At 38.9% G+C, this 24,301-nt stretch overlaps 1 protein-coding gene across 1 annotated transcript in view; it reads right to left on the reverse strand.

Moving 5' to 3' along the window:
• SGK1 (serum/glucocorticoid regulated kinase 1) overlaps positions 1–24,301 on the reverse strand; it is a 69,978-nt gene that overhangs the window by 34,034 nt on the left and 11,643 nt on the right. The window contains exon 2 of the mRNA XM_021540657.4: positions 12,313–12,528. Coding sequence (XP_021396332.3) covers positions 12,313–12,528 — 216 coding nt within the window. The remainder of the gene's footprint in view (positions 1–12,312; positions 12,529–24,301) is intronic.

Here is a 24,301-nt window from a genome sequence, read left to right on the forward strand (position 1 = left end):
ATCAGATTTAAACCAAATTTTGCAATTCACAATACAGGTTCTAAGGAAGAAATGAATAGAGCCTGCATGGTCCTTGCAGTCTGGCTGTGCAATTGCTGACAGTGTTTTTTCTGAACATTTGACAGTTTGATATTTGATGCTGTCATCATTAACAAGACTTGATTGTGCACAAAAGGTTTGGCCAAAATTTCAACGTAAGACATTCAACTACTTGCATGTCCACTAAGCATGTGGTTGGTCCTTAGCCTCTGCTGCTGTGAACTGTCTCTAGCCATGTGTTTTGAGGAGTAAGGAAAGAACAAGGTTTATTTCACTGCTAATTTCTAATCATAAAGGCACCAAAAGAGGATTTCTGGATGTGTTAATACTTCCTCTTCCGATTCACTTTAATTATAGCATCAAGAAAAATGGGATTTGTTAAATAGGAAAATATTTAACACACCTCTAAGCATCATCAGTCACTGTAACTCTGAAAAATAGTTGTTCCTACTTTCAAACTACAAGTATTTGCTTGCATGCCGTTACCTTATGAGATGTGGGAATGCTGGCTTATAGCTACAGATCTCTCTGAAGAAAATTCCTACTTGTTAGAAGAATCAGAGGTTCAGTTTTTCCATTCCTCCAAAAGATTTATTCAGTATGTAGGTCTTTTCCTTTCCAGCTGCCCACAAAACTTTAAAGCAGATGTAACATAAGCAGTGGTCCATCTTTATCATTAAGACCATCTGCAGGATTGAATTGTGGCTTTGGTCCAAGAAGAACCTATGGTTCTCCCTCAAATAAATTGAAGCAGCATTCTTATTGAAATGATAGCAAATGATTCCAACCCACCCAAAACTGGCAACAATCACGTTAGAGCCAAACAGATTTTGAGGCTGTGACAGAATTGAGCAAGTCTGTTACTATCAGCCTCACCACAAGACTGCTGCCAAGACACTGAAAGTTCAAAACTAACCATACACAGCAGTTTCACCGGAAGAAAAATAATATTGACAAATGTTCTATGAAGGCACCAGACCTTTTTTCCCCCACTAAAACTCTTTACAAAACTTAAAGGAACAATGTCCTCTGAAGATCTGCTGGCAGTTCATAAAGGAAGTTGTATAGACTTATATATCCACAAATATTCCTACAGGTCTTATTTCCACTCTTCTCAGTATTGCTGGAATGAAACATAAGGAAGAATCAGGCTGCTAATGGCATCCATGGCAGTGATACAATCTGAGTTTTACAGCAATATGCTTGGAGAGTGTCCAAATTGCCTTTTTCCTGTGCTTCTGCACTTATAGACTGGGGTAAGCATAGGTTCAGTACAGATTTCAGCATATGCTAATGTGGTAAAAACACAGATTCACAGTCTACTGCAGCAATTCCATAGCTTTAACAGGACAAAGGGGCCAAAGATTTCAAACATTGCCACCACAGGCAAGCCTGAGAGGACAAGGAGGAGTCAGATCTGTGATTAGATTGTCTTCTGAATTGGGTGTGAAATGCCCCAACAAATACAAAGCCTTGGACTGAACGGTGGCAGTGGCTGTACCTAGTGCAGGAAATGGCAGATTTGCAGTTGAGTTTTGTCTTCCAGATGTGCCTATAATGCAAGACCTAGAAGAGGCACATTGTGATGGAGGAACTACCTGAGCATAAAAATCTTTTACAGTGTATCTACGCCTTCTAGGGATGAATTCCCACATCCTGATCTTCAAAGTCCACTCAACGCTATAGAGTGTGGAAAGTATTAAGCAGTGCTTTATCAGGGTGGAACTTCGGCAGTATCAATGTTCAGAATCAATCCAAAGATTGATATTAAATGCTGGTTTGACACATTAGGAATATAATAAGCATAGTTAGCTGACATGCTGAATTTGAAAAACAAAAGCCATCCTCAGAGACAGCTGGAACTAAAAAACCTAATAAGATTTCAGTGATGCATATGAAAGCAAAACTAAACAGAAAAACCCTGAACTTCCAAATTTGACAAAAAAAATCCTGGTGATTGAAGTACACAGATGTCTGAAATTCTTCCAGTTAAAGTAATCGGATTTTAAAGGTACTTTTCTTTACAGATATACGATATTTATCTTGACAGAGTTTACTCAACAGTTTCATTGTTCCATGTGTTTCCCTTTGGTGCTTTGAAAAGAAAGCTAGTTTGTCCTTTTCATCTGTAGCCATTCCCTCAGTAGCTGTCATTTATTACGTAAAAAAAAGGGATTGTGTTGCATGCATCTGTATGCATTTGGCTTTGCATGTAGCTATGCTTTTCTTTCAGTAAGTGTATCTTGAGGCTTGGGGAATTGTTTTGATGAAAGGACAGCTTTTTAAGCCAAAATATATTTATCTTTCAAAGAGCTTAAATTCCTGCGGGCTAGATTAAAAAAAAAAAAAAAAAAACCTAAACAAAAACCCAAACCAAAAAAAAAAAAAAACAACAACAAAAACAACCCAAAAAAAACCCCCAAAAATCCTTAAGAAACCAAAATCATACTCTTAGTGAAAGCTAGCTTTTAGACATCAACCTTCTAGGACATAATCTGTAACTCTAGGTGTATAGAACCTCTGCAGGTACCTCTTCAGCAGCACTAGGTGCTTCACAGTAACAATAACCAATATCTTGACAATCGAGGGAGAAATGTTAGCATCAGCTATCTAACTCCACTTTTAAGAGTGGCTTTTGAAAAACTTCTCAAGAGCATCAATCCTTGTTTCTATCTAATAGACCAAGCCTGTCAACAAATGCTCCAGTTTTGACAGGTCCTTCCAACCTATAGAAATCAGATCTGTTTCTCCTGCTTTCCGTGAATCTGCTTGAAATAGAGCTGAATCGCTGATGGCAAAACTTGGCCTCTCAAGAATGAGACCTTTAGGAAGCGGGCAGGAACCGTAGCTTTCCTTCCCACCTGCACTTCATCCCGCAACCCCTTAATACCCAAAGAAGGGGTTTCAGGAAGGCTGCCCAGGGTTCAAGCAAGCTACAAGTTTTTGTGTGTGCTCTTACAAGGTGTTGCAGCTTCAAAAGGAGGCATTCACAGCATCCTCCATTTTCACCCGGACAGATTATTACCGACGAGTAGTTAGAAGATGCTTTGGGAGTAGAGAGGTGTTTGTCTTCCCCACCTAGCAGATTTGGCAGTTATCTAAATCGTATCCTCATATCTTCACACTTGCAGTAATAATACGTGGGAGGTATCCCCTCTCATCAGCTTGTCTTATCCTTCAAGGGCAAGAATGGATCCTACCACATCCTCTTCAAGACCATTCTTAATCCTTCTTCATGACTTAGAGAATTAAATCTAACCTCTTTTTTGTCTTTTCTATTTGCTTGCTTAGCACTATCCTGAAACACTTGTGTCTGTGCAGAATTTAATCATGTAACTACAGGCAATAGATTCTGCTCCAGAAGGAAGAGGTTATCAGGTGCTACCACACCACTTGTCAAATGTTTATTGGAATTTAAACATTTGTAAATGTTTATTGGAATTTAAACATTTGTATGTTGTTTTGGTTTTACTTCTGACTGTAAGTCCACTTATCTGCAAAGAAATTCTTAGTTTCTCAGGAAAACAAAACCCCACATGGTTTCACGTGACAGCTCACACTTAAGGATTTCTTAATTAGAAGGGTTAGATTAATTTTAAGTTATTTTAAACTGGCATTTCTAATCAATGGAAGTCCCATGGGCCTGACTCCTTCTTCCAGACTAATTTGCCTTTTATAGGCATTAGATGAGATGACACCCACCCCACAATCCCATTGAGCTCTGTCTCAGGAAAATTTGACTTTTTTTGCCCATGAAATTAATTCTTCAACTTATGCAAAACTACCACAGGTTGTTAAAAACAAGAATGCCTTTTCCAGTAAGACTCCAAAATAATTTAGAGAGATAGTGACTGTTTTGAGCCTGAGCAGAGTTTCTTTTTGTTTTAAAGGTAAATGTTAATATGGTGTCATACAGTATAGGCCAAACAAAGACTTTGTGCAGCTGCACTGCTGCTTTGGAAATAATTATATTTCCATTAATGCAAATGTTGGAAAAGATGATTTATCATGCATCTGTCAAATCTAGAGAGTGCATCACAGAAAATCTTCTAGAAGATCCTGAGCTAACTGTTCAGAAGGATGAAAAGATTTCACAAAATGGAAACTCTATAATTAGACATATAGCAAGAACACTGTATTAAGAGAAGAGACACTGAGGAGTCCTGGGGTGTGGATTCCATTAAACTACCTTAAATGAGCAGCAGGCACTGTATTGACTAATATAATATGATTTACAGAATACATGAGTTTACAATGGAGTTTTTTGCCAATTATAAGCTCTTTGTGCAAAGAGGAAAATTGTACATAAGAGGCTATCTGGAACTTCTAGCCAGAAAAATAGTGATATCTATTTATAAACTGCAAAGGAATGCAACATCTCCAGTGCTAAGATGAGGAAAAAAAATTGTCCACTGTGTTACTAGCACTGACCAAGGCACTTTGGGTGTCTTGTCTGGTCTGAGACTTCCAGGGGTAGACACACAGCGCATACAGAGTAGCCAGAGGAAGAAACAAAGTTTTTTAAAGAAATATGTTTTGGGGTCAGGGATTAATTTCTCTAGAGAGAAAGGACATGCGAGACCAGCCCTTGTCAATACTCAAAAGCACAGTCTAGGCAGGCTGTGCAATGTCTTATGGTGGGGAGTGGTGGGCACAAACTGGTCAGAGGATGCACTCAGCTACATTGCAGATCTAATCTTTAGCTGTCTTTATGTGGTCTTAACAACACATATATGAAAGAGGTTGTTTTATCTGTATGCTGTTACTCTTTAAGAGGGAAGTATCAATTGCCTGTCACATTGTTTTTATGACCTTGTCACACAATGCAACAGACCCCTTTGCTTATCTACTGTGAAGCAGGGAATTATCTTCAAAATGAGCTGAAGCAATGATTATAAAACGGGCAATAAACAGATTAAAATCAAACTGTAGTTGAGGAGACCAACTCCAGTTGCTCCAGCTAAATAGAACCTTTGTAGACCAAAGGAATCTAGCACAGCATTTGACTGAGGAAAAAAAAAAAATAACAACAACAAAACTTCTTTCAAACTAACAGCTTTTTTTACTGGTCTTGTTCACTGTATTCTTTGATATCAGGTACTAAATATTACCAGAAACTGGATTCTGGAGAAATGCAGAACATTCTGCTATTCTAGTGGGGAAAATCTCTTGGCCTCATGTGGCTGATCAATTGATATGGTCAATTATTTTTATATTCAAAAAAAAAAATGAGCTTTTTGTCTGTCTTGGACAGAACAAAATTAAACAGAAATTTGGTCTATTGTGTTTGGCCCAGATTCCTCATACCCACTCTGCTGTGTATTTTTGGGTTACTACCACCAATGGAGGAAGGAATACTTTTATTTCATCTCGTTGACTGTCAGCAAAGCCATTTGAATCTCTGACTCAAAAAGGTGCTATATAAAAACCATATTAAAAGAAAAAATAACTTTAGAAAGAGAGAGAAAAGTATGTCATTGCCAGTTCAGGTATTATGGAAACCCCATGGAATGAATAATAAATCATTTTCCAGCTTTAGCTATCCTCAGGGAAAACACTTGACAGTTTCTTTAAAATATGAAATATTTTAATTATCTTCAGTAGTGTTGAACCAGCATTCAAAAAGGAGGAGAACATGTTTTTAGATTTGATATTGACTTCTCCAATTAATTTACTAAGTCTGTGGCACTTGAGCAGACCTGTGATGGATGTACAAATGACTGAGTGCCTCACTGCATATTTGTAAAGCAGATGATTGATGTATCCCATAATTTCTTTGAGCCATGGAGCTGATTTATATGCTCTGTGCTGTATAGACATTCTCTTTGTCAATTGGGACTGTAAAACCCCCCACAGGCAATTGTCTGCTATTCAGTCTTTCCCATTCACTGAAATTACACATAATTTTAGCCTGTGCATTTGCAAACTATGCTTTGCCATTTCCATTTGAAAATGCCTTTGTGTTAAACATTTTTGACTTGTCTAAATAAATATTATCCATAATAACCCTATATCAATCCATTACAAACCCATGTAACTATGTACTGCATTTAGATTTAATCCCTGAAACAAAGCCTGTTCCCACCTCACTCATGTGTTGCTTTCACAGCTGATACTCACAGCTGCAGAGAAATCTGAGCAACAGAGAAATCTGTGATTGTTTCATTTTGCTAAAGCTATAGGATCTGCAATAAAATAATGTTTGAGTGCCTGGTCTTCATATGTATAGACAATCAAATTCCAAAAGCACAGAGACCTACTGGCAGGTAAATAAGCCTGTACTTATGGGTGGAGGTAAGTGTTCAAACGTACTCAGTTCCAAATTCCATCAAAACCTCATTAGCGACACATTTATGTCATTAGCTGAAAGAGCTTTAGTGTAGTCAGCTAGAAACAACTATTTAGGAAATAGCTATAAGCTCTGCTGATGAAAAATGGCTTTTTCATTAGAGACTGTCAACTCACAGGATTAAGCTACAGCTTTGAGTTGTGATGATCCAGAAAAGACAGACTTTCTACAAGCAGAAACTGCAGAATGAAGAGAGATACAAAATACCTTCTTTACTGTTCTAATTGCTCATCTTGAATCACTTTCTTCTCTAAAACTCTCTTTAATCTTCAGACAGTGCTGTAATACATTACTGGAGCAGTGTATCATGTCTGGATTTACTTGTAAATGAAATATGGTGAGAGAATCTGTGGAGTTACAGTGGTTGTGGATTCTGAAGTTAAATTACATGCAGTATAGAACTATTTACTTGTTTTAACATTTTCTTCCTTAGGATTATGTTGCAAGTATCCTCAGTATAACATGGAGCACTGAAAAAGGGTTATCTGATAGATTATCTCTCTGTATGTCACTTTTATGAACACAAGGGGAAGTTTCCCAGCTCAGTGAGATAAGCTTCCACCTTCAAGTCCTAGGGGCCATAGTAAAACATACCCTGGCATCTGGAGTAACCCACTGTAAGGGCAGGAATATTCTATGCATGAATATATTAAACTTCAGCCAGATGTCACTAAGTTTAACTCTTCTGTTTTGAAAGACAGTTGCATATCCTTGTAGCTCTTATATTTAAAGTCTGCTTATAATGTTGTCTTTTATAGCACAATCTTTTTATACAAGGTTTTCTTCTTGTTTCTCTGCTTAAATGGGAATTTTTCCATTGTTTTTAATTTTCTCTTTCCAGACCCATTTCTACTTTTCAATATTACCATGGAGCTGGAAAATAAAGCACCATAATTTTTCTGGAATTATGTTAACAATATTTTTTTTTCTGCCAGCTCCTTTTCCTGGAAGAAGAACAAGAAGGGACAAAAGAGAAACCAAAATTCATTGAGATAATCTTCATAAGTCTTTTCTAAATCCCTGCATGGGGCATGCCATCAAGACAACAAAGCTCACACCAATGTCAGTCTGAGCTATAGGTTGAGGGACCATTTGCCTCTTTATCTGTCCTTTGCTCCCCAACTTTCAAAAGGATCCTACTTACACTGGTCTCTGACTGACACTCCAAAGTGGATTTCATTATATAAATGAAGAAACAAAAGATACAATTTGCTCTGCAAAGCCTCTCAGAGCCATGTGTTGCCCTGGTACTGCTGCTCTCACCCACAGTTGATATATCTATTTCACATCCTTCCCCATGTCACTCCACATGGGACAGAAGTAGACTCAGTGGATGGAGGGCTGTACTCCTAAATGTAAGCACAGAGCATCTGCTTTGCTGAGTGTGGAACTGACCTGAGCCAAGCTACTTTCTGTGGCATCCAGGCTGCCTTCTAGAATAATCACACTTAATTCAAGACCCTACAGGGTGTACTGAGTAGTTATAATTATTCCATCAAAGTGTATTACTGTGTTTTTGTCTCTATCAAGTGTAATCTGCCATCAGGTTATTAATTTGCCTGAATTTGCTAGAGCTTCTCACAGTCCTCTCCAGACTTGATTTCACTGAACAATTCTGTAATTCTGTTATCCAAACTTCCTTTTTTTTAGTCTACTTTTCCAAATTGTCTTTTATTGCAGCACTTTTTACATATATTGGTTCTAGGAATGTTTTTGTCCTGTACTGGGTTTTCAGGATTTTCATTTCCTCTGTTGTGTATGTGCATATGTTAGTGTATTATCTAGCACTTACCAGGGTGTAAATCACAGGGTGCCTCATTACCAAACTGGATCATTAAATGTAGGAGGGTTATTTATCTAAAATGTGTGAGAAAACCATATTTCCCTAAAAATCCCACTCAGATCTGTCACCAAACTCTTTCATTATGGAGAGCTAGTCTGATTTTTTTCATCTCCACATTAAAAGGCATTAATTTTTATGATGCCCCTTTTTGCAAAATATTTAATCCGAAGCATATTCTTACCCCATCTCAAATGTAAATTTCTAGAAGCTGTAAGTTATTTGTAGGAGAGATTTGTAAGTAGAACTATCTCAAATAATTGCCCTTTGGTACATTTCTTTCAGCATTCCTCCTCTCTGAAGCAAGACTTGAAATATGGTAAAGTAATGAAATCTGACTGAATTCAAGAGCTCTTCTATACACAGGAGCCTTGAAAGACCTTCAATAGCAAAAAAATTTCTTGCTATGAATGTAATAACAAGATCCAAAAGTGTCTGTGAGAGCAATTATCTTCCACTAAGCTGCAAAGGACTTATCCAAAAAGGTGGCAGCACTGAATTCCCTGCAGCCCTAATTAAGATTTCCCTGGTGCTCCTTCACAGAAGACACTGGGCTTGGATGGACTGCCATGGGTGGAAGAAGACAAGGCAACTGCCTCAGAAGCCTCCATCTCTTTCCCATCACCTGCCCCACAGACGTGATAGGAGAGGGTGAAGAGATCCAAATGTGCCATGTGGCCCCTGATGTGAGGATGGACCCCTGATGTGGGGACAGGCCCCTCCTGGGGTTGCTGGGGCTGAGCATCTTGCTCGGCACCCCCAGTGCCCCACCACGCAGTGTGGCTGTGCTGGACACGCTCCCAGCCAGCTGAAGGCACCTTGTCTTGAAATGGAAGTGGAGTAAAGGCTTAGCTCGCCCTTTCACTCCTCCCACCCCTTAGCTAGGGGCTGCACAGGGCTTTTGTTTAGCTGTGGAAAGAAAAGAGCTCTAGACATTTAAGGCTTTGGTCTACTAGATAGAGATGTGTCTGTGGTGCTTCAGGACAGATGCCAGCAGATGGAGAGGGCAGCAGGAGTTTTTTTAGACAAAGTGGAAAGAACAGAACAAGCCTTGAACCTAGCTCTTGGCTCTGAGAAAAAAAAAAAAAAAGAAAAAAAAGATAGATATTTTGAGCTCACTAACAAGGTCCTATCTTTTGCATATATTTAGAGAAAGGTTTGAAACAAGGACATAACAATACAGTGCAAGAGGAATACACAGGTCATGCAGAGCATGAAAGAATTTTATATGTGTGTGTGTGTGTGTGCACGTGAGTATGATTTGCTTCTTATAACCCAGTTTGGTAAACCCTCACCTGAGAGATTTAAATCACACCCAATTTTCACCATGTTTGCCTCTCCCTATTTAGCAAACTGCAATGCAACTCTAAGAGGTGGGTTGCCTGCTCTTTCAAAACTAGCTTATTCACAGGAGGTATTCATTACACAGCACGGTAATTTGTTTTGAAAGCAAATTTACCCTCCTCATCAAGCCAGTGAGTTATGTGCAACCTGAACTATGCAGATAGACATGGAAAACCGAAGTTTGGTTTTTGTAAATCACTACCCTGGCAGTGGTCCAAGCTCTCAGGGCTTCAGCTGTTACACTGGTACAGCAGATATAAGCTCCCATATAACTAATTCATATCAGTTACAAAAAACAATAGTATACCTGTGTAAGCCAGTCATGTGAAAATTAGCATGATTTTCTGGCAATGCTTGATAATTATCTAGTCCACTGTAAGTAAAGCAGAAAAAAAAGTAATAAAAATGCAGAGATTATACACTATTGTACAAATAACAGAGGAGACTTAATAGAGGTTACATCAGAAATAATTTTTATCAATTCCAGCTGACATATGCCTTAAAAGAAAAGTCTGGGGAAGTGGAAATGTGGGCATGTATTAAGAAAAAGCCATCATTATTTAAAATAATTTTAGTTTCAAAATAATATTATTTACCCTAAGTCAATTTTTAAAGACCCCACTACATAATTACAATCACAGTAAACAAGCAGTAATGATTTTTTTTTTCCTTGTTCTGTACTGGAAATAAGAATAGGAATACAGACACGTGTTCCCTCGGATGATGTGTTTTAATCAGGTTGGTTTTTATAAGGCTTTTTTCAAACTGATCAGAATAGCCTGAAGCCTGTCAGAAGAAAACATGTTGCCTAGAATAAGTAAGTCTTTAATAATATTTCACAGCTGATTTGTTTTTGAGTTAATTTGCCCTTGAACAAAAGAACAGGGTCAGGAGGACCCCTGTATGAGTTGGTGTTGAGCACAGCACAAAGGAGCTATCATCATGATACCAGTACCTGGTTGAGTACTGAAAAACAGTGAAGGAAGAGAAGTGGAGAAAAAGAACCAAGAGTTATCCAGAAGAGATGACTGGAACAATCAAAGCTCCCTGCTGATTTAACAGAGATCACGTTGTCTTCTCCTTGAAATACAGAACTGTCTGTTCGAGTTCATTGGTTTAAAGTGAGGGGAGTTATTTCACACTTAATGCAGCTTGTGACACTTGTAACCCTCGAAGAGAATCTCACCCAGAAACTCTCTTTAAACCTGGAAAAGGTCACACACAGAACTCCTTCACCCTTTATTATTAAAAGCTTCCTGCCTGCTTCTACTGTAGAGAAAAAGGCAGTGACCTTACATTTAATCACATCAAGGACTCTGTGCTTTAACTTACTTAAAAGAGTCCTTATGCAGGATAGCTTTATCCAAGAAGTCTTTTACCAGATAATGATGTTTTTAAAGCAGCGTGCAAAATATCTCCCTTGCTGCAGACTCCAGATGCTGAGTAAGCAGCTTCTCCACTGCCTGCAGAAAGGAGGCAGCGAGAGAGGTCCAGGGGAATCTGCATTCAGCCAAATCTACCCCATATGCATGTGAAACCTAATGGAAATCAGTTGTGAGGCCCTACAGCTCTACAGGAGTACATGTGATTACACCAAGGCAAAGGATTTGCAGAATCCTGCATCTTTGGTGCTTTCATTTTTTTAATACTTCAGCCTGAGCAAAATTAATCTTCTTAATGAAGTAAAATGGAGGAGTAATTAGCTCCTTCACTTGCACATGTTTAACCACAATGCCTTTGCTGGGTTTCAAAAGTGTACAGGACTTCCTTTTTTACCTGCTGCATGGATTTCCCTGTTTAAAAATGCAGCAAATGTATTTGAAAAAAATGTTTCTGCTGTGAGCTGTATGCTAAGGCTCTGATAAATGCCTTGTCACATTTGCTCTGCTTTGTACTTGGAAAGATTCTTATTTGTTTGCTTTTATGTTTCTACAACTCTCTCTCTTTTTTGCACACCATTTCCAGTCAAGAGATTATTCTGTCAGGGATGCCAGACTCTGTGGAAAACTTTCTGCTCTGCATTTGGCTTTTCTCCACAGGGATAATATGGAGCTGAACAATGAAAAAAAAGGTCCAAAGTCTGCCTCAGAAAAGCCCCTTCTCAACCATTTCATCTCAGCCCTCTCAGTTTTGCCATCTGCGCATCTGTGTGCACCTGCCCAGCACTAGATGAGGAGTGGTGTAATCTATAACATACTAACATGACTTGAGGCAAAACAGGGTTTCCCTTCTCCTCCTAGAAGACCCCCTGAATAGCTCATCTCCTGTTTGGGAAAACTTCCTGAGCCAAATTCTGATTTCTAAAAAGAAAGCTAGATATGGTTTGGAGGGTAGAGGGGATGAAGGGTGGGTTTGTACTTGTTGGACAGAAGGGAAAAAATAAGCAAGTCTGTGTATTTTTCATTATCTTGGAAAGATAGTATCACATATCCCCCTCACCTTAGTTTCTGTGAAACGGGGAAATAATATTTATTATTACTGCTAATCTGCTCAAATACTAGGAGAGTACATCACAGCATTTTAGTGAATATTCTTTTGTTTTCCATGCGTACCAAATTTCAAGGTAGAAAGCAGAGCTCAGATGTACACAACAGCCTTGGTCAGTAGAGTTAAAGGTTTTGAAACATGCGTTCCCTTCCGGGGGCACACAATCTCTTAAATACAGGTCCATTGTAAGTACAGACCTGTTATCAGTAAAAAACATGTAAACAAAGTTTGTGGGGAGGAAAGAGTGGCTTACTTTGCTGTTTCTCTGGCTCTCCCAGGAGCAGGACTCGGCCTCCTGAGGAGCAATCCCTCGCTGGAAAGGATGATCACTCAGGCAGGTCTGGCAGAAGGGAGGCTCGAGCTCTGAATCCCCTGCAGGTAAACTCATCACAGTGGACCCCGGGTATTTGATGCTGGCATGCGGATGCTTTTCAACGTTCACCATCGGGCTCTTAATCCACCTTCGTACCTGCCAACACATAAGCAGATTATGGATTCTCTTTGCTCTATAGCAGTTGGGATGGTACAACACAGTTTCCTATTAGGACAGTAGCACAGATTGGGGAAAATAATCAGAATCAATTTTCTGAAGGAAAAAATACCAGGCGAAGTCAGGGTGAACACACATCATCATAGCCAGGCTCTTAATGCTGAGAATTATTTGCTGTTTTGTGCAAGTCTGACGTAAGTTTATCTACAAAATAAAGGCTTTATAAATATATTGAAGTACATGGTAGACTGCTGAAAAGCGAGCGATAACTACCCAAAGCAAGTACTTCCAGTCTAAACAGCTCAATTTCACCATGAGAAAAAGCAGACTGGTTTTGCAGGAATAGAATTGTAAGACTTGCTTTCTGCAGTCCTTTCTTTCAACAGCAGTATCTCCTGTATCATCTCTGACTTTATAAACTACCTCTGCCTTTTCTGTGCCTCCTATCACTCCATTCAAGAGTCAGTTTCTCTTGCTGACCTGCCCCAAATTTTGACCCTGACCCCTCTAGCCTTCCCCTGCCTTCTCATCTCTGCAGCTTCCCAGCTAGGAACCAGTGCACTGCAGTAGGAAGGACACTGGTTACGAGCATAATGCACTGTGCTGGCAGGGCATGGTGTCAGCCTTGTGCACTTTGTTTGCTCTTCCTTTCACTTCTGTGACTGTCTCTTTGATGTGAATCAACTGTATTGGATTTTCTGAGGCATTAAGTGAGGAGTGAGAGACCTTCTGAGCTCTTTTCCAAGTTACTTTCCACTGCAAAATCAAATAGACCACTATGTGAGCTGTGGTATATTTACACTGAATCTGATCAGAACTCTGTCGTTTGGATGCAAAGGATGGATGTCTCAGGACAAACTCTTTCAGCCTGGAGGGAGAAGGCTGAGACAACCAGGGCTGACAGCACTATTGACAGGATGCTGTATCTTTGCTCTGTGATCTTTGTGTCCCTGGCCTCAGCATCTCCATTCTTCATTAGGAGATATTTGTCATTAGAGGATTCTTTACATCAAGAAAAAAAAACCATTTTATCTCACTATAGCCATGAGCAGGATAGCAAGAGCCTGATTAACAGTGGAAATCTTATATCACAGCAACTGGTAACCAGGATCGTGTATGATAAACAAACAGAATGAGACATCTCTAACTGGCCTTCTGCTGGTGACTCCTCCATGAACAAAGAGCCTGCTCTGCTGACCTGCTGGAAATCTCAAGATTAGGAAAATTTCTCTTTCCTCTCTATAGAAACCAAGCAAATAGATTTCCTTCTGTGGGCAAATGAGCCACTTTCCAGTGCATTGCCCATATATTTTTTAGTGTCAGTTCACATGGATAATATTACCCTCTACGTCCATGCTCTGGAGCATCCCCACAAAATATCCAGACTGCTTTAGCTTCAGGTTGATGGGTTGAAGTTGTAGGGGGGAGGGCTTATTTTTTTTTTCAGATTTAATTTCAACAAATATATATTGAAACTAATCTTTTAACTCAGGCAGATTTAAAAAAAATATTTTTGCTAAGCATAATTGATTCTATGATTGTTAAGAACATCATTAAATATATTATTCTCTCCAAATAAATACAATGTTATTTGTCTTGATCTAATTTCAGATTTTGGCGTGTTAAAAATAACAATTGTATAAGTGGAAAAAAAAAAAACCAACCCATGCTTGATTTCCCAGTGTAGTTTTATTACAAGAAACATTCAATATATTTAATGTGATTCTGAAAGAAGTAAATGTCTGTTGAATTTGTCCTTTTTAAGATATTCCTGGTAGTCAGTCAAGTATTTTCTGACCTGGTTCTGGCTTTCTTCCTCAACATCCTGCAGCTTCAGGCATTTCACTATGGGTGCACACAGTGTGTAGAAATGTGCATGAATAAAGAACCAAACTGACAGCAGAAAAGGACCGGGGCAGCAATGAGCTGCAGGTTCAGTCTTCCTTAAGAATTCAGGAATCATAGGCCAGTCTTTTGCTTGAGACTTCTCAATTGCATATGGAATTCACATGTAAATGTGGATCTAAGTTTTCATTAAGACCCTATGATATTTGGTTTTGTGATATCAAATTCATTACATGTGCAGTGATACAGTTAAACAATCATTTCTATTGTAACTTCACCTGTTTTTTTCACTCTCTTGTCTTTCCATTTACATATCTCTAGCCTTCCTGTATATGAAAAAGCATTCAAAATATGACCTGGGTTCTTCTGATACACTGAAATCTGTTGGTATTGAATGATCTTGTAGCTGTACTTTTTAATGGCAATGAAATATACATTCTGCAGTATAATGATCATAAATTAAAAATTGTGTTTTAATGATGAGGGAAAGTAAGACAGATTGAATGCATTTTATGAAGCTGCACGCAGCAGAATGTAGATGGCATTTCTCTCTCTAGCATCAGCAAGTGGTTCCTTAGTTCACATTAAATTCTGAATAATTTTTCTTTATTTACTATTTATTCCAAGATGACTCCTGATTTTAAGCCAGATACACATCTTTTTTTATGGATACTTATTGCTTTTTTAAAATGTTGGGCTAAACCAAAGTTTCCACATGATAACTCCATATTATTTATACACTATAGCCTGTACTGAGAGATAAAAAACAAGCATGATCATTAACACTGCTCTGGTCATACTGTTATTCTGTTAAATGAAGCAGAGTTTTGGGGAAACTAAAGCATAAAAATTTCAGGAGAATCCAGCTTTGAGATTGAATGAACCAACACGATTGTTGGTTTGTTTTTTGTTTTTTTTTAATGGTTGTAAAAAGTTCCAATAGGTTAGCACACCCACAAATGCGCTGTCAGGGGAGAGGTTTAAAAGTAGTTTTTCTTCATTAGGTCGGACAAAGTCCAGGTTCATGTACATCCTGTCCAGAACGCCGTGCTGACTCAGCAAGAGTCATGTAACATTTCAATAAACTTAACTGAGTCACTCTGAAAAGTAATATATAATCCACAAACGTCAATAGAAACCCAAGGCCCGCATAGCTGAGCCTGGGGAAGTTGTTTTTCTTTCCGAGCCGGGTGCTTGGTGCTGCCCACGCGCCCAGACCTGCCCGGCAGCCGCCCGCGGGAGCCGCGCCGGGGCTGGGCTGCGCCGGCTGCCAAGGAGCTCTGCCAACGCCTGGCACGCCGGGCTGCTTCTAGGGCTTGCCTTCATGGGTGTGCTAAAGTCTGCTCTCCGGTCACAAGGTACGGTCACGCACATCCAGCCCTTGCGTGGACAGCTTGGTTCAGATTTGTGCTGGGTTTAGTACATTCTGCAGCTGTTTACTCCATTTATCGGAGTTAAAATTTCAGGTTTTATTCTGAATTAAGAGGTTCAGGAGGACTTGACTCTAAACTCCTCTAATTTCACTTCTTCAGCTAATTCAGACTAATGACCCTCAGAATCCCTTTGCAGACCAACCCTACATTTAATTTTGAAAATCATAGGAAACACTGAGTAAAATGCACAGAAGAGTGTAGAAAATCCAATGATTCACCACTGACTTTCAACATATATCCATGTTCAAAGTAATTGAAAATAGAAACTGGCAGCAACTTCATAGCAGCAAGGTAAAGATCAGACTGTGGAAGAAAACCAATTTCCCTGGCCATTGCTATTCAGGTCTTGGGTTTCTACTGATGCTTGTAGATTATATATTACTTTTCAGAGACCCTCTGTTAAGTTTATTGAAATGTTATGTATATGCATTAGTCACTGAATTTTAAGTCTCCACTATAGGCTTTTGTCTTTAAGCTTTAACCTTAATAGACTTCAAAGACTTTTTGAGGTTTTAATATTTGCATTTACATTAGACAAGTGCCTTAGATCTATAGCTCTGTTTGACTTGGGCTATCTTAAATGTCACTAAGGGATTCAAAGTGCAAAGTTTCATTTCTTTTTAATTCACTTCCACCAAAAAAACTCCTACACTGGATTGCACAAAACTAAAAAGAAATTTAAAGAAATTTCTCAGAGTTTCTCCCCTGATTTGACGAATTAAGATTAACAAGTAGCAGATGATTGTTGTTTTAATTTTAAAAAGTGTTATGTTTTCTTCTATAGTTCTTTTGAAAGTTTTAAAGTCTTCATAAAACTTCTTTAGCCTTCTAATAATGTTTACATATTTGAGAGTCAGAGTTCCACACAATTTCATGTATAAATAGAATAGTTTACATATTTCTCTGTAGGTGGAGAGAAATGATGGATTGATTTAAAATCAGTGTGGTTGGAGAGGTGGTAATTCCATTCTCCAATCCATGGTTACCTTTAGAATTCTATAAATACCAGATGTTTGAATAGAACAGGGGCTTTTATTTTTTTGAACTTACCAAGCTTCTGTATACTCATTTCATGTCCAATAGCAACAGATGATAGTTTGCTATTTAGGGCATTATGTGATCATAGAATCATGGAACAATATGGATTGGAAGGGACCTTAAAGGTCATCTAGTCCCAATCACCCTGCTGTGAGCAGGGACACCTTCTGTAAGACAAGGTTGCTCCAGGCCCCATCCAGCCTGGCCTTGAACACTTCCAGGGATGGGGCATTCATAACTTCTCTGGACAATCTGTTCCAGAGCTTCACCACTGTCATGCTGAAAATTTTCTTGCTAATACCTAATTTAAACATCTTGCTGCTCAAATTCGCTCCTTCTCCTGTCACTACATGCCCTTGTAAGTCTTTCCTTAGACTTCCTGTAAGGCCCCTTCAGGTGCTTGAAGATGCTCTAAGGTCTACCCAGAGCTCAAATACCAATGTGCTAGGTGCATAATTCTTTGTGGCACTGTAAGGAGTATTTTATTATTCAAACACATTATTATTTTTTATTCTTATCAAGATATCCACTACCATTAATAACCTAAAGCCTGCTCCTAACTGTGGGAAGCAATCCTTCTCTAAACTTCCTCTGACAGCTTCTATACTTTTGTTTCCAAGGCAAGCCCCCTTAATTTTGTCCAGCAATTTCATCCACCATTATAGAGTATAAACAGCAGACTGAGATAATCAGCTTTAATATAACTACTCATCTGAATAATTTCTAAAAATTATGAGTTTTGTGGTTGTCAAAGTAAATAATTTCAACTTTTCCAAAATAAAAAATTTCCCATTTTCAAGTCAAATGACATTTTTACTTTCTTTTTACTATTATTTGAGATAGAACAAATTATTTGGAACAAATATAGGCAGCTTCATACTCACAGACTTTCATGACTGGGAGTAAACACTTCTCCACGCTGCAACATTTTAATATTTTTTTCTATTAGTGGTTTTGTTGGACCACCAAAGGAGCTCTGGAACTAGTCGAAGTTGTTTGGCATTTCTGGCATTTCTTGCAATGACAGCAAACAAAATTGATGAAAATTTTCAAGAAAAATTAATTATTTCAAGAAAAGTGAGTTCAAAGGAGCACCCTCCTAATATGTAGACATGTTTCACTAATCCCAAAAGAAACTGAAATGTAACTGTTGTTAGAGAACAGCTCTAAATAGCATTTTCCCAAGCATGGCCTATAGCATTGCTGAAAGGTGCATAAGTATTTTTTAAAGATTCTTCATTTTCTGAGCCTTGTTTTCTCAAGTTTCCTTATTTGCTTTACTTTCTAAAAACATGATATCCAACAGTGATAATCTTAGACTTGAAAATTGCCAGATGTGATTAAATGAGATTTGCCGAGTTCCAGGGCTTTTTTCACTCCTAGCTTTTCCTGTTATGCAATAGCAAACAGATAAAGCTTTTAATTTCATATGGCTCAGTTGTCAGTGGCATCAGTCCACTCAGTCAGCACATTTTACACTTAAATTGGTCATCCATATGTCAGTCCCCATCACTGCAATCATGAGGAATATTTTCCATGAGAGAAACACCAGCCTGTTCTCTGGAGTCTCTACCAATGCAGCTGTGGCTCTTGCTCAGAGGAAAAAAGGTGCCAGTGGCACCTGTGACCATCCTGGAGCATCCTCCCTATCTGTGAAGGCTCTGATAAACTTGGTGCCTCTCAGGACAAGATGAGCTTCTTTCCTGGCTTCACAGCTGATCACTTGACCTTCAAAACTTAGGAATACACAGGAAAAGAAAAGGAAGGTTATGCAGGGACATAATGTCTTGCAAGATTAGGCCCTTTGTGGGTGTGACAGTTCACTGCACTAAGCCCCAGCATCTGATATGGATTTTGACCATGGATTTTAGTAGGATTTGGCAATAGGGTGGAGGATACACATCCTGGAGTAATACTTGTGCAAAAGAAAAATGGCATAAGATTGTAGACAAATTTGATAGGTCATTAGATGTTTAAAATTGCAGACATTTGCTGAGGACTGAGCATAAACTGGATGATGGAATGGCTTGAGAAAAACTGTGGAAAAAAACTGCTTGGAGGTCCAGTATTATCATGCAGTTCTCAATGAAACATCACACCCATCAACACGATAGTATCAAATGTAAACTGACAGCCTGCACAACCCTGTGCTCTCTACAGCAGCATTTTCTCCCTCCAAAACTTTGGACAGGCTTTTTTTTCATATTTTTTGTGGGAAGTGGGAATAAGCCACTCTGTGCCCTTGAACTTTTCCGCACTTAAATGTCAATTCTTCATGAAAATTTGTTTGCATCAGTTATGGGTTATTTTGGCTCTTAGTCAGCTCCTTTACTCTGCATGTTGAATTTCAAAGTCTCTGGGTATTATTTTCCCTACCGGCCAGTACCAAACACCTCGAGTGTGATCTAGGTCAGTGTATGTGCCTGTGTTTGAGTTCTGCCTCCTTCTGATATCAAATGTACATTCCTCCTTTTCCAGTTGCTGTTTATCTGATCCCTTCTTTCCTTTTCCTGACATTATCTAATTGCACCCTGGACAAGGATTTGAATTTTCATCCATTATGTAAACCCGAGGTGGACACGGAGCTCTTGGAATCATCTCCCCTGCAGTCTTGAGGACGACTGTCAGGAAACCTATTTAAATTACAATTAGGTGGATTAGGAAATGAAAAGCTCCATTGTTCAAACTGTACACAGCCATCTACTTAAGTGGAAAGTGGTAAAGGAGAGGCAGGCTGATTAAAGCCCCGACTGAGATCTAGCACTACTCTCTAGCTGACTCTGACATTTAATTTGTCATGTCCCATGGGAAATGCGGCACAGCAAAAGAATCAGTTTGTCAAATCACCTCGAGGTTTTTTTTCCCCTGCAAATCCCTGAAACATGCCACTTTGTTGATTAATAACCACGTTTTATTTTAAAAGGGAACGTGAAGGGCAATTCGCTGCATAGTCATCACTTGTTTCTTTCCCTGCAAAGCTGAGAAGCTGCTCACGAAAAAGCAGATGGAGGCCAAGTAGCAGAACACCTTATTTCTGTTCAAGTCTGGATGTACATGCCCCAGATTCATGGAGAATTTAGTCCTCCAGCTGTGCCAGGAGAAAGGTTACCTGCATGTGAGGGGGATCTGGGGAAGGACAAATAGGCCACAACTTGGGGTGGAGAAATGCAGGGAGTTCTTCACAGGAGCCCCATCACACTTCGGTATTGCAGGGGAATATGCAGCATCTAGCAGAAATGGGATCTATGCGAGGGAAGGCATGGCAAATTTTTCAGTACTTATTGTTGTCATCGCTTGCAATGTTAACACATCAAGTAAATAAGGCAGATTTTTATGATCTTAAGTGTGAATGACATGTCTCTAGGCCACAGAAGAAAGTTAGCAAAGGCATATTCTTAAAAAAAAAATATGTCAACATATGACTGCGTTCAGGCACTAATCCCAAAAGCTGATGGGTACAAAAATGACTCGAGGAATCTGGAATCCTCTAAATATGAGTTTAAATATTTCTGCTGAAGAAGTTGTAAATCATGTAAGTCAAGGCATGAAGAGCAGCAAAAAATTTAGGCACACCAGTATTGCAAATAACTAGTGTTAATGGGCACACAGCAAACTGCCTGGTTGATTTTCCTGTTCCAGTAAATGGGAAAGCTCTTGCCAACTCAAATAGTGCAGGAGAAAGTTTGTAAAACCTACATCTCACATTAATAGCTAAATTAACTTTTGCTATGCCCTCACACTGATTTTTTGTAATGTGGCATCAAAAAAATCTAAAGTGAATAGGCACCACTTAGGATTTTCCTCTCTTGCTTCCTCCCATGTTGTCCTTGATAACAATTGTTAGTGTCATGGGATTCTTTTCTCTGTGAATAAATAAATAACTGATGTGTTGGAATCAGGTAAACGCTCTTGGATCAATTGCAAGCACTGATGGGACTTGTTACTACACGAGATGGGACAACAGATTCATTGTCCATTCTGGTGTATAAACACCCTCTGCATATTATGTCAAAGAGGAAAACAAAACAAAATGGGGTTTATTGTGTATGTGCAAGTGTAATCTTTCCAGGCTACCAAGTTAAAAGTGCTTTTCATCTAGATAAAATAAAAACAACATGAACAATACAACCCGAAATCCTATCCAAATAGTCTGAGGGTGCTCACCAGTACCTTATCTTCTTTATTCTGTTTTATGTGAGCAATGCCAGTGTCAGTAAACCTAGGCAACATTTATTTTAACTCCTGATTTAATAAACACCACATCCCATATCTATTAGTTAAAGCTTCAAATCAGTCAGCAGGATACTGTGAGCATCTGATCCAGGCAAGGGAGCCAGGGAATTCATGCTTGGATGTGAATGGCAGCAAAGGTAGGTGAATGAAAAAAAATCCAGGCAAAACAAAGATACCTCAGTGTACATTTTGTCCATCTCAGTTTCCTGATGCAACAGTTATTTTGCATCCTTCAGTAATCTGGGCTGAAGTAGCCCAGCATTATAGAGTTTAACTGCAGTGAAAGAAAAATTACTGCAGTGGCAGAACATTATGGATGACTGATTACAGCACCAAGTCCCATTCAATAGTTATCCTTAACTATTCAAAAGCTTCACACTGTCAGAGAAGGGAAGCATATTTTGTGTGGCCTGAAATTAATAACTTTCCTGTTTCAAATTTGAGCCTAGATCTACACTTCACTAATCTGCTTTACATTTGGCAGAAGGTCACCCTTCTAATTTGTTGTATAACTTTGCACAGCATCCTAATTCTTTGTCAATCTTTAAAGTGACCAGGACCACTAGACAAGCTGATTTAGGGTGCCTGGTCTTTCTGGCCCTGTGAGAGAGACATACCAAAACATTAACAGAGCTGTGGGATGGACCATACACCTTAGAAAGCTGCAGTATTCCCAGAGGGGCTCCTGGTGAAAGATGACAGTAATTTTTTACAGATCAGCTCCTTTGCCAGACAAGGCTGGGCTGGGATCTGGCAGCAGAGACTCCAGCAGCTTGTGCAGAACCATGTGTAGAGTGGCATGGCAGTGCCATGAGGGAGGCTGCCACAGTCTTGGTCAAGCCCCACCTGAGTGCTCTGGGGTGGTCCTGTAATCTATCAGACTGGGTAACACAGACAAGGCAAATGTCTCTGCCTTTTTGTTCCAAGTCAAAGGAGATATTGAATAATAGAATCATAGAATAGGTTTGGGTTGGAACAAAATTTAAAGATCCTCTACTTCTCAGCCCTCTGCCATGGGCAGGGACACCCTCCACTTGACTAGGTTGCTTGAAGACCCTTGCAAAGTGTTTCTCAAAAGCATATCTTTCAGGAAAATAGCCACCATTTCTTCTCCTAGCTTTTTCTAGTGACCAATTTGCCTTTGCTAAGAACAGTGTTTGAGAAGAAGCAGAAATTTCACAGCACTCAAATTTAACATTTCTAAACGACATCCCAGCTGAGATGCAGTGTGCAAAACACCAATAAATTTCCATCAGGATCTAAAAAATTATTTTATTCCAAACTATACAAGAACTTATGACTTAAAACACCATCATCAGCAGGGATTTAAACTAGGAGGAGGATTTAAGTGTTTTGACAAATTAATTCATTGTCAAATGTGACCAATTCTTATAAGATCATTCACTGATTTTCATCACTGCTTTTTTTCCCCACTAGGATGAGAAAATGAACTTATGGAAAGCAGACCACTTGATACATACTCTGTCACTGTAGGAGAACATATGGTCCTGAATAATTTGCAAATAAAGTATACATCGTTGTCTAGCAATTGCACAGACTGAAAGCAAACGTCCTTGATACAAGAGACTCTTGAGGTTAAAATTTGTTGATTAATGATTCAAAATTTTCTGTGCATGATATTCTTTAGAGATATGTAATAAAATCTTAGCTCCAACTATCTGAAAGGTAGACCAAATGTTTATAGCATTTCCTGCTCCAAAAGCTGCCAGCAATGTTTATTTGTAATCCCATGAGGAGAAAACTATTATTTTCTAGTTGCATTTCAATCTACTCTGAAATCTGCTTGAATTTCACAAAGCTTCTCATCCCTCTGTGATGACTAGATGCCTCCTCCTTTTGAGAAATGAGTCCTCCTTGGAGAGGGGTAAATGACTCAATGCTTCACAAACAAAACAGCAAACACAAGATGAACTAACAAATCTGAAACCCCATCCCAATGCAATTTCATCACCTATAAAACTGCAGCTGTTTCAATTTGTGAAACTAAGCAATTTCTCCTGCACCTGTCAAACCTGCCTGGCATTTCAATAAATTGTTCCATGTGTTGTTTTTACTCCTGTTTTAATATAGCTTGAGAAATATGGTTTTAAAAAGGGGCTAAGTACAGACAAAAAGTACAGTTAATCAGAGAAAAACCACATTTTCAAACTGCCAGTCAAAACCAGTTATTCATATGTATTAAAGAAATGTGTTCTTAAGTGAAAAAAACATAGTAACAGATGCAAACCAGACACACTCAAGAAGTATGAAACAAGGGAGGCTTTCTTTCTGCCGTTTAAATTATTTCCTTTCTTAGCTTAGTATTTTTCCAGGGCCACATTCACACACACCAGAAATATATTACCAAGCATTTATTCCTTGTGGTCTTCACTTTATTTACAAGATGACAGCAATAAAGAGCTTTGTTTTAGAAACACGAGCTGAAGTGTAAGTCACCAATGCTGACTTATCAGGTTGTGGGTTGGAGTCTCCCACATGTGTAGGTTGTTGGTTTTGGGAAGACTGACTGAGGCAGCTTGTCCTCAGTCTCTTCTTCCATATGGTTTGTTATGTGTGGATTTTCATTTGCTTAACTCTTACAAATAAAACATAAATATTCTGAAGTTATTTTGGGCAAAAGCTACTGAAAGCTAACATATTTTTCCACTGAGAATGCCAACATTTTTTGAGGTTTCAATGCCAAAGAGGTTAAATAATTATGACATCAGAGAAAATATTAAAAATACCCTGCAGGTAGGATAATGACATGGTTTCAATTTGGTGTGCAAATCCTTTTACAGGACTGCTAGTCACCAATATAAATCATTGTGTCAGAGAATAAGTGAAATGGAGAAAGCAATCAGAAATTGAAGAAGGCAAGTAGAAGGAGATAATACCTGAGACAGCTAGGTTTTAAATGGACTAAATAGTTTTCCTAGTACTGTGACCATGAAATAAGGGAAATCAAATGATGGTTTAGCATTTTGGACTTGGCTGGTAACTTATTCACTAAAGACAACATTTGGAAAAACAGCAAATGCACCAATCTCAGCTCCTTTCCATCCTTGCAAATAATATCTCTCACTGACAGAGTACCTGGGCATATGGCACACCAGCTTTTGATTCACCTGCTAGGGCAAGTGAACCAGTTTTTAGGTGGCACACATACACTGGAGAAACCCAGTCAGGTTGTCTGGATCCCC

The sequence above is a fragment of the Lonchura striata genome, chromosome 3 (assembly GCF_050655825.1).
Source record: "Lonchura striata isolate lonStrDom1 chromosome 3, ASM5065582v1, whole genome shotgun sequence".
Lineage (NCBI taxonomy): Eukaryota > Metazoa > Chordata > Aves > Passeriformes > Estrildidae > Lonchura > Lonchura striata.